The following is an 11,601-nucleotide window of genomic DNA, read 5'->3' as shown; positions in this document are numbered from 1 at the left end:
GGAACAAGTTAATAATTCAAATTATAAATTTTAATTTTAATTTTACAATAAATAATTTATACGTGATCCAGTTATTTTTTTAATTATTGAAGATTTAAACTAATTAAAATTTAAGTTAGAATTAAATATAGTGAAACATGATATATTAATTTGATGTATAATTCTAGATTAACATATATCATATTTGATTTTTAATATCAAATATTCTGGTATTGTTTAAGTTATGATACAGTTATACTTTAAGTTGGATAGTATATCCATATATAATTATATATAATTATATATAAAATATTTTAAGATATTTTATTGATATTTATTAATAAAATATTTATTTTATAAGGTAGTAGTATTTTATTATAACAATAATTTATAATTTTTTATAATTTTAGATCAACATATATCGTATTTAATTTTCAATATCAAATGTAATTTTTTAAAAGTTATTTAAATTTCAGATATTACATGTCTTTTAATTTAGAGACATTTTGGCCGGTTACAATATTGAAAAAAAAAATGCTAGAGATGTAGCTGCAACTACCCATAAGAGAGAGAAAGTATTTTAAAATATTAAGCCAATAATATTTAAAGAGTAAAGGTTTTTTAAGTGGTTTTTCTAAAAAAATTGATCATATTTTAATGATTTACGGTGACAATATCATCTTAATAAACATAAATTTGAAGAATACTTAAATCATAGAATAATATGAAAATAAATACTCATATTATTAGTTATTAATTAAATATAATGAACAAAATCATTATATTTAAATGTAAAAAAAATGGAGAAAAATGCAGTAAAAGAATAAAAAAGTGATTTCGATATAGTTTAATTATTAATTTTGAACTTAACAAAAATAGTTGATACTTCAAATTATTACTCTATCAATTTGTTACAGTGTCTTATTTTAATTATATAATTAGCTTTAATCAAACAACATTCAACAATCTATCATATTATAAGATGATTCTTTTTTTTTATTGCAATTTACAAAATTTAGCAGTTATTTTTAAGCTTAGAATACCAAACAGTGTATGATTATCAATTTTGGTCCATTTAAAAGTTCAAATCTCCTGAAAGTTAAAACTACCACAATTTAGAATGGGAGTTGAAAGGCTCAATTATTAAATAACAACCATGAACAAAATGGCTTTATAGTTTACACTAACCTTACAACACATTAATAAAATCAATAGATACCAACCATATGTTACATCATCTAAAAGGCATTAAATTAGAGGACAGAAGCCATAACACCTAAAAACTACTAATTTATTAACATAACTAACATGGTGTGACGGTTGTGGACATAATATAAAATATCAATGATCATGATATACAATAGAATAGTATTTGGAATGATATGAATATTTAAAGCTTCATGTTCCTATAGATTTCCACAATGATAACGGGAATGCCAATCGGGGTCTCTGAACAGAGTGGACATGATTGCAAGGATAATGAATCTAATTATGCATGATGTTGTGTCAAGCTTCTTCCCAACAAGGAAGGAATGAAAAGAGAGCCAAAAGTTTCTCATTTTCCTCTCTTTCACATATTGATCAAATGCTTCCTCTGCCATTACAATGTTCATTTCTGTTTCCTCTGTCTTCTTACTATTATCAAACATCTTCTGTGCAAGGCATCTAGCGAGAACAATGGCATCTTCTATGGAGGCTGAGCCACCCTGTGCAACAAATGGGCCTGTGGGATGCATTGCATCACCAGCAATTGTTACCGTTCCTTTCCTGAAGTTGTTAAAGAGCAAATCCCACGGTGGCCTATACTTCAAATCCGTGAGATGCAAGAAGCTCAAATTGGTGTTTCTCATCATGTCCATCGCCTCTTCTGGGAAACCTTTCAATGACTCCATCAACGATTGTCTAATAAGCACTGGGTCTTGCCAAATTTTTGAATCTGCTTTTCATTTGTGTAGGATGAAGCAAAAACAATTAAAATGAGATGAAGAACCTCTCTAACGTTTGTGTATAAGATAAAAGAAGTTATTGACCTTTCGAAGTCCTTAGCCTTGTCACAAACCAATAAACAACTTTGTCAGTCACTGGAAGCCTTCCGAGTTGGACTTGACCTTTGCTCATCACCACAAACTCACTCGCAAATTGATGACCATTTGGATAATTTGTGAAGCCTCGTGCAACACTCGTAGAGAAGAGCGAGAGCGTCGTTCGGTGTAACCCAAACATGCTTGCAATGGCAGAATTCACACCATCACATCCAATAACAACCTGATACACATTATCTCTTAAGAAGTAAATCTTAAGTCTAACTCTACAAAACTGACATTTATATAAAATCGTCTTATTTCATTAGAACTTCCAACTATATTATTAGTGTAGAAAAGACAGAAATATACCTTAGCATGAAGAACACTTCCATTGCTTAGCATAAGGTGTGGAAACTTTGTTACAGGATCTAATTCGACAGAAAGCACTTGACAATTGGTACGTATAGTCCCTGTCGGTAAATTATCGGCCATGACTTTCACCAGATCAGTGCGCTTTAAACAACGAAATTCCTTATTAACCCTGTTCCGTTTATTACCAAAATCAAGTTAACTACAAGATATTTATTTCACGTAATTTTTACTTGTATTACTCTATGACTCACCCAAACGGAAATTCCATTGGCTCAACCTCGTTAAGAGATATGAATCTTCCCCTGAAAACATACATTTTGTTATTTTAGTAGTTAAATGATATGAGATGAAGATATATATTTTATGCGTTGTAGGTGGATCTTTGTATTCACATACTCTCTTTTTTTTTTTTATTACATACGTGATTTGATTTGTGCAGGAAGTGTTTGAAATAAGAGTCATGATAACTTGAAAACCATTTGCAAAAATATAAAGCGATTCAAATATACATAAAAAATAAAGTACTTGATTCCTTAAGTTTATTCATATTTAAGATATAAAAAAAATGCCGAATATCTTTTTGGTAGTTCATCGTCATCAGAATTCTTTTTGAAGTAATTTTTGCGTACCAGAATGTTGTATCTGGTTCCTCACCTGAATTCCTATATATATATTTTACGAATAATTTGGGTAATAGATGAGAGGGTGCAACATGGGAATATGTTACCTTTGTATTTGAATAGCAGTTTCTCTAAGGGTTGAAGCAATGCCAAGCTGATCAAGTGCACGCCACCCATTTGCCTGCACAATTATAGCTGCTCCTGTTGCTCGAACACTCTCTGATCTTTCTAACACCACACTTTTAATCCTCTTCCTGAAAATAATTAAGTTCATGCAAATGGAATCTCGAATGCTATGGAAGAAACAAATAAAGCATCAAATCATGACTCAACTCCGAAGTTACTCACGGATAACAGTTTTAGATTAGGGATTTTAGAGAAGTATACAGAATAATAATAATAAACGAATGAAAATGTGGATGTTACATTTTCTTCATCTGGAAAAACTATCCGCAAAAAATTCTAAGAAAGAATAGCGAAACTAACTTTTCTTTATGAGCTAAATTTGTTTTTTATATGCGATAAATCAAATTTCGAACGAGTTATGTAATATAAAATGTTACAAAAATGAATTTTCTTATTAAATATAAAATAAATTACGTTCGAAAAAAAAAAAAGGATTATCCGTCGTTTCGTTATCATCTTCTTTAACAATTCATCTGTACTAATGTTATGGAAAGAAAACCGGTAAAATTATATATACATATTCATTCAAAGAGCATGTAGCGTTATTAGAGCTCTTTCTTTTCATATGATTATCTAAGCCGATGCAATATTGTTTACTTTCTGAAATGGAAATTGCAAAAGACAAAAAAAAAAAAAAAAAAGACTGAATCAAATGTTAATTAAGAGAATGGAGATTGTTGAATCAGTGAATGATATTGAATTGCGAATTGAAGAAGAAAACGATAACGAAGAAGAGAAAACCTGTGAAGGGCAAGCGCTGTTGCAAGGCCACAAATTCCAGCTCCGACGATCACAATCTCCGCATCAACATTTGTTTCCATCTTCTTCCTCTTTCCTTCCTATTTAACAGATTCAAATACATTTTCAACACACTTATCTCTATTTCTACTTACTTTTTATAGCCTCATTTCTCAACACCACCACCATTTCACTTTGCATAATAAATTAAACAATGCAACACTCTTTTCATTTTTAAAATATATCAATACTTAATTACAGAATCCATATTCTTTTACTTCTCACACCACAATACAAATCACATGAAAGATTAATACATTTTCACTTTTAATATATCAAATTCATTGAAGGATATCACAACACGTTTTAAATTATTTTTGCAAAAAAATGTGTAATTTCATGCAATATAGGTTAACAAATTATTTTTAAAATACCAATACAATTTAAATAGAATTTTAAATCGGCTCAAGAGTCAACATACCAATACAATCATAAATGAACAAAAGACTAGGACTAAAAATATTTAAAGTTTTATTTTGTCCATGTTTAGAGAGTACATTACATAAAAAAATGCAATATAATCTTAATGTATTATTATTAAAAGAATTACATGATCACCAAATAATGCTATTTTTTTGTGTGTCTATTTATGTCAAAATCATTAGAGAATTATTATATGCTAAATAGTTCTCAATTCCTTCTAAGAAGTGACCATCACTTGACACAGCCTCTTTATTTTTCGAGTCACACTTACGTATGAGGTAATATTCTCACATGAAAATAATTAGAAAAAGTTGTAGTTAAATCTAGTATAAAAATTGAACTTAAATTATTGTTATTTGGCTATGCAAATGTATGTTACTTAGACTACTTACTTGGAATTTTGTACACATGCATTTTGATGATGAAAATGACATTGTTCCCCTGTTAAACATGATCACATGAGAGCATGTGGAGGTTAATAATCTTTTCCATATAAAAAAAAAAAAACTTGATAAAAATATTGTAGAATTTATAGGCGTATTGAGGGAGCATCGAAATAAAAATCTTTTATTGATTAAGTTATAAATTTATTCTTATACAAAATATTACATAATCAGAAATTTTCTAATTTAAATTTGATCTACAAACTCCCATATGTAGATTATGGTTTGTAAGAGTAGATTGATATAATAATATTATATTGATATATAAAACCATTTGAATGAACTATTCTTTATCTTATCTGCATAATTTGGATAGTTTTAATTAAATTCTTAAATTGATTCGAAGTTTCAAGAGAAACGCTCTTTAGTGACCTTAGACATAAGCGAAAACAAACAATTATTTCCTCTTTTTTAGTGTATCAATATTTAATTAGTTTGAGAAGTCGATATGTAATTTTGATCCAATAAAATTTTTAATAACATACTTATTTCCCAAAATTTCACTATTAAATAATTTAGGTTAAATATAGTATCATTTAGTTATTAATAAAAAAATACTTGCTTATGTTTTGTGATAATAATATAACAAATATAATTAAACATTACTATTTTTATGTGAATTAGTAATTTTAACATGGTTACAATGGAATACTTCAACGTTTTCTTTTCAAAAGGAAAAAATGTTTTAGCAATATATCATAGTGTGTAATTTCTAAAGTATTACAAATAGTACGCGTTAAATTTGCATTCGTTTTGGCTAGAAAAAGGTTATGTGGCCATCCATAAAAAGTAAATATGATATATCTCTAGCTGCACCACTTTTATTTGAGTCCTCATACAAATGGAAGCTGTCCTATATTCTTAACCACTTTTTCTTATATGGAGTTTATCAATATTTACAGAAATTCCATTTCTCCGCCAGGGCAGCAAATTACACGCAAATTAAGCTTCAAATTGCCTGCTAGGGATACAAATTACAATGATTTTTTAACCTCTAATCGAAAGGATCAATTCTGGGATCATGTTCGCTTGCCATGGCCATTCCAGTGCAAAGGCATGTTGGACACATAACCTGTAATCAGAGAGCATGACAGTAACAAAAAAATTCTCAACAATCACTCTTGCTGTGAACTGATAGCATGTAAACAACTTGTACCCAATTTACCTAGGTGAGCATTTGTAAACTTAATTTCAAATTATTTTGATTTGTAAAATTGATTTTGGTTAAAGGCGAATTTGAAGTGAAGTAAACTATTTTTGAAAATGTTCATTTGAGAAGTTTATAGTAAAACTCAGTATGAAAATTTACAACTCAACAAAAGCCCATGAACGAACCAAAAATCTTGAAAAATATATAATGTAATGATTTGAAACTTTAATACTGTTTTTTGCAACAATTTCAAAGGGTTTGAAATGAAAGGCGTTGAGTTTTAGTTAAGTATACTATGGCTGTTCTCTAATATAACTAGTGGAAAGGTAGCAGGAAATGAAATACTTCTAAATGACCAACCTTGCCAGATCCAGAGCAATTTGAACATCTCTCAGTTTTTGGTGGTAAAAGAGGCTTATTTCCACCTTTGATTGTGGATACTGGTTCAATCAGAACAAGTGCTCCTGTGCTTGAACAGCGAGCACATGCAAGATATCCTGACAGCAAAAGTACAATACATATGTCAACTTTCTTGGAGTTAGCATGAACAGATAGATTATTAAAATCTCCAAACCATGTAAGCTGAGTGATAAGTAATAAATAGTTCCAGACTTCTCTGCACTTTTGTTTCACTAGGGCGTAAGATATGCATCCAATGCCACAGTTCTGTGCAATTATTGTATCATTCAGGCATCTTCAATGCAGGGATCATTGTCAGGGTTTTCAGCTTAAAACTTAGGTCTTATAAGAAACAGTCATTGGAGCATGTGATATGGCATGAGAGGGTCTTAAATTTAACACCCTGAATCCTAAGAATAAAAGTGTGGATCTTATAAAACCCTTGTCTTGGAGCGAAACTTAAGAGGTCTAAAAGTGATGCGGCATGACAAGATTAAAAAAAATAAAATAAGACTCCATGGTATATAACTCTTACATTGAAGAGAGGCTTAAAATAAGTAAAGATGCCATTTTTTGACACTCGACACTGCGGACAATGGTCAGAATCAGAAAATATCAAGGGAATTCTCTAAAACTGAGAAGAAAGATGATTATTGTGAATACAGCTTAGAATGACATAAATAGGAGCCGCCTCAAGCTTCACTTTGTTTTATGATTTATATGTTCCTTCCTAATTTCAATAGTCAAAGACTTTGGTTCACCACCTCTTCCTTTGCAACTAGAAAGTAGAATCATATGCATTGCAGATATCAGAAGAGGTTTAGAAATCTTACCAGTACCAAGACAGTATTTGCATCTTTTCTGCTCCTGCTGTTTTACATTGTTTATCTCAACAACCATTAATGCCGAGATTACTCCAACCGCTCCTCCCGAGAATGATGCCACTATGGGATCAACCTGACTAGAATATCCAACAGAATTTAGTTGTTAGGATATAATAAGTAGAATGCAAAAGGAAATCATTTTAGCAGCAATGAACTAGCCCTAATTATGTATCCTTATACAGACAAATAACATGCCGCTTTTTTCATAAAACTTCAATATTAACCGATTCTGGGAATATAACATTAATTTCCATGGCTGCTCCTGAGAATAAAGTATACAGGGCAACAGCAGATAAAAAAAAAAGGCACTACCTCAGCTGCATAGGCAGATGTAGACTTTCAATGAAATCTGCATATGATGTGCCCCCTAGTCCAAGCTTAAGCTCCAGCTAAGGAGAAAAAAAGGAGTTGCAATGACTGAAAGTTAGATAAAAACATGAAAAGAATAAATCAAATCTCAGTTCTTTCTAATATGAAGTATAGCTTTAATCTGTGTCAAGTGTCTTCTACTAAAGCTATTATTATTTGTTACAAAAGCTATAATAACTTTGCTGTCAGTTGTTATCAGTTACAGCAGCCTATTGGAGCTATGCAGACTTACAAATTCAGTTCAGTGCTTCAGATGCTCTATATAAAGTTTACTCCCTTTAACACAAAGAATACTTTTGTAATCCTCTCATTTTCAGAATAAATTGTATTGTATCTCACTCAGATTAGTGATCTACTCTCTTCTGGTTTCTCTCTTTTCTAAGGTCATCATTTTCTAATAGTTCACATGGCAATAACTCTTTATTAGTTAAGAATGATATATTAAAAGAAAAATGTGAATAGATAAATAAATAAATAGAAACAAACAAATTGAAGTACCTCCTATGGGTAGTATCATCATAGCAAAAACATAATTAAGGACGGCACTATGCAGAAGTAATTAATTACTCCTAATGCACCCAAAATAAAAGGTTATAGAGCTTAGATTAAGCACTTCCAACATAAGCTTAGAAAGAGGTAAGAGGGGCAGCTAATTTATTACACTATTTTGAACAATTGATGAAATATTGCACTTTTTGGCTAGGTCTTCCCCTTCTCAAGAGTGATTGACACTCATGTTTTTTTCTCATCGAATGAGAAGCAAAAAAATTAAGTAGAATATGTACTTTTGTTGCACCAGTACAAAGACTTGGGTTTACATCCAGCATAATGATTTATAAAAATAAATTAAACATACTTCCAAGTTATTTAATCCAAAGAAAATTGCAAAGGGAACAACCAAAAAAGAAATTTCCTACCTAATTTCATATTTGATAGCATATTCAATATTGAAAACACAGAGCTAGGTGCAGAAAAATCTTACACTAGGTGCAAGGAGACCACCAAAAAGAATTATCCCAGCAATAAGAGAAAAACAGGTTGCATAATATTGCTTGAGGTTTGCTGAAGTCTGCAAATAACATATGTATCAGTTACCATTTTTCCAAACCTTTTTCAAAGGAAAGTAAATTCTCCATGGTCATCAGAACAAATGACAAAATCAACGTGACTTGTTATTAAATGAAAAAAATTGAGATGATTCGTAGATAAGTCTAACGAAGAAACTTACCAAAGGAGGCAAGAATGGAATGAATGATGGGAAGTTAGGAAGTTCATTCTCTTGTTCTTCATCTATAATTCCAAGTTCAGCACTTTTAATTCTTTGCTGTATCCTAAGCCTACGAACCTACAAAATAAGAGAATTTTGGTTGAGAGAAGGGCTTGCCAAAGAGTATAACATATGAATGAATTTGAATTTCCAACAGGTTATTTGTATTAAATTTGGAACGATGAAGGAAAATATCAGATCAATATAATTTTTATACTGGAGAACAGAACCATGGCCAACAAGACCACCTCAATATCTGTAATACAGTCAGAAAGCACAAATTATAGGTAATGAAATATCCAACTTTTATACAAAAAAGTAGAGCGAAACTACAAGTAATAAAATATCCAAATGAAGAACCCTTTACTCTGTGTGGCCTTCATTTTGGAATGAAATGCTCCCCCATACACCACCATTATACAATATGTCGGCTCTATTACAGAAGCTACATCCATTAAATCACCAAACATGAGATGTCAAGATTCAGAAATGTTACATAAAATTAAAGGAAACACATCTCATACTTCCATGTTCAAAATTCCAACAATCTTTCATTCAACATTAAATAGTCACAGCAATTTGATAAATCGAAGCTCATCCAGAGCACCACCATCCATTCGTCAAGTCCCTTGAAACAGGATCAAGTTTGCAAATGGCCCAGAAAAAAAAGTAATCAAGACTAAAGGCCAGGTATCTGGAAAACTACGTAACAGAAACAACAGAAACACCTAAAGTTCATCTTGAATAGTTCTGAAGCTAATACAAGTTCATATGCTAGTCAAAATCATCAGTTATTTGACCCTCCGTCAACCCTGTCTATTATAGATTTTTCAATTGTTTGTGTAAGTAAGACAATTACTAGTAGCTAGTGACAGAAGTTAGATCATGAAAACAAAGAAAAATCGACAGCAAGAAATTTCAAGAGAGCGTGTAATATTATGTGGTATCGACAACTTCGGGAATAACGAGGTGAGAAGTAATATATAGTATATGAATAGCAGCATGTGGTACGAGACCTCTTCCATTTGTAAAAAAATCTTGTTCCTCCGACTTCGAATGTTATCCTGAATCTCTTGAAGCTCCATCTTTGCGAAATCCTGCACAGTTTCGGGGCCTTCTATGATGCAGAATCTGCAGACAGAGGAATAAAAAATAAAAAAAGAAATCAGTCCAAAAAAGAAAAGGAACAACCTCGGTTTTTCCAAATAAAAAACGAAAGACTTAGAAACAAAAGAAAAGAGACCCTGTAGCAGCTGTTTTATCTGAAGAATCAGAGTCAAGAGAAGGGGCAAAAGAAGAGTCGGATTCTTGAGCCATGAATCGCCATCTGAGCCTGTTTGCATTCAGAGGCAGCAACTTGTTATTGGTGTTGTCCCTCCAAGACGAAGAGTAGGATTTGATTGGGTAAGAGACCCCGGCGAATCGACCCAGACACAGCATATTCCAAAATCACTCAAACATGAAATGAAAGAACATAGATAGATTGAAAATATATAGAGAATTTAGGGTTTGGTGGGGAGAAGCATATGCATCCACCGGAATTGCGAGGATTGGTGAGTGGAGTCCGCAAATTGGTTCCACTTTGGTATTTACTACATATTATTTAATCAGATATCTCTAGAAAACAGTATTTTTTAGTGGAGGGAGTACCCTCTCTTCTCTTCACTATTGATCCATTTCGCTAAATCCAAATCCCCTTCCATTTCAAGAAACTAAAAATTCCACTTTTCATTTCTGGAAAACTTTGGTTCCCAAAATAATCACTTCAATAATTAATTTAAAATTCAGTATATATATATATATATATATATATATATATATATATATATATATGTGTGTGTGTGTGTGTGGTAATTTATCTTTTAGTTTTTTTATATTTTAACTATTTATTAAAATAAAATAATATGAATTCTTTAAATTTAAATACATATTCTTGAAGTCATTATTTTTAATTATTATGCTTTCAAGTGATGTTAATTGGTTTTAAAAATTAATATAAGTGATAACGCAATTACTTAATATTTAATTTTCATTTAATACTTACATGTAATAAATATAAATGATATTAATGTGAGTAGGTTATTTATTAAATTCATTAAATATTTTTAAGAAGTAGACTTTAACTTTTATCTTATAACATAATAATGTTTTAATACACTTATTTATTATTTATATGATGTAAAATAGTTTGTATCTGTAATTGATATAAGTTTATATGATTTACAAACTAAGTTTTATAAAATTTTAACGAAATTATTAGGTTTTTCATCTACAACAATATATAAAGAAAAGGATTTCCTCTTTTATTTCTACATTTCAAAATAATAATTTTACTCTTTAAAATATAATTATTTATTAAATTTTTGAAAATTAACCATTATTTTTATAAATTTTTTTATAAAATGGTTTATCTTTGTATTTTTTTTATTCTATTTATCAATAATTATTCTCTCACATTTTCTGATATATTTTACTTTATTTTTAATAAATAATTTTATTTTATATCATCATATACTAATATAATATTATGCATATTTAAAAAATGCATACACGCGACCACATCTGTGTGTACACTAGTATACTATAAGAATTTTATATATTTTGTATAAATATTCTATTAATACCATATTATTTCATATTAACGTTTTGTTTAAATTTAGTTTATGTTTTATGTTAAATAAGGAGAT

At 30.1% G+C, this 11,601-nt stretch overlaps 2 protein-coding genes across 2 annotated transcripts; both read right to left on the bottom strand.

Annotated features, from left to right (window-relative positions):
* Window positions 1-1,149: 1,149 nt before the first annotated feature.
* LOC114170725 (monooxygenase 1-like) lies at window positions 1,150-4,078 on the bottom strand. The gene is made up of 6 exons (XM_028056272.2): window positions 3,923-4,078; window positions 3,103-3,249; window positions 2,627-2,677; window positions 2,373-2,544; window positions 2,010-2,244; window positions 1,150-1,915 (listed from the first exon to the last, which is right to left on the bottom strand). Exons 1-6 carry the CDS (start codon window positions 4,000-4,002, stop codon window positions 1,386-1,388), a joined length of 1,215 nt encoding a protein of 404 aa, XP_027912073.1. The 5' UTR covers window positions 4,003-4,078; the 3' UTR covers window positions 1,150-1,385.
* Window positions 4,079-5,645: 1,567 nt separating this feature from the next.
* Window positions 5,646-10,544, bottom strand: LOC114169612 (orange protein). Its single transcript, XM_028054849.2, has 8 exons — window positions 10,158-10,544; window positions 9,931-10,045; window positions 8,876-8,992; window positions 8,630-8,716; window positions 7,591-7,667; window positions 7,228-7,355; window positions 6,356-6,492; window positions 5,646-5,917 (listed from the first exon to the last, which is right to left on the bottom strand). Exons 1-8 carry the CDS (start codon window positions 10,352-10,354, stop codon window positions 5,840-5,842), a joined length of 936 nt encoding a protein of 311 aa, XP_027910650.1. The 5' UTR covers window positions 10,355-10,544; the 3' UTR covers window positions 5,646-5,839.
* Between the last annotated feature and the right edge of the window lie 1,057 nt (window positions 10,545-11,601).

Source organism: Vigna unguiculata, chromosome 11 (assembly GCF_037176805.1).
Source record: "Vigna unguiculata cultivar grain cowpea cultivar isolate G323 ecotype 2 chromosome 11, ASM3717680v1, whole genome shotgun sequence".
Taxonomy (NCBI): Eukaryota; Viridiplantae; Streptophyta; class Magnoliopsida; order Fabales; family Fabaceae; genus Vigna; species Vigna unguiculata.
Note: the sequence above shows the minus strand (reverse complement) of the source record. Positions and strands in the feature narration are given on the sequence as shown.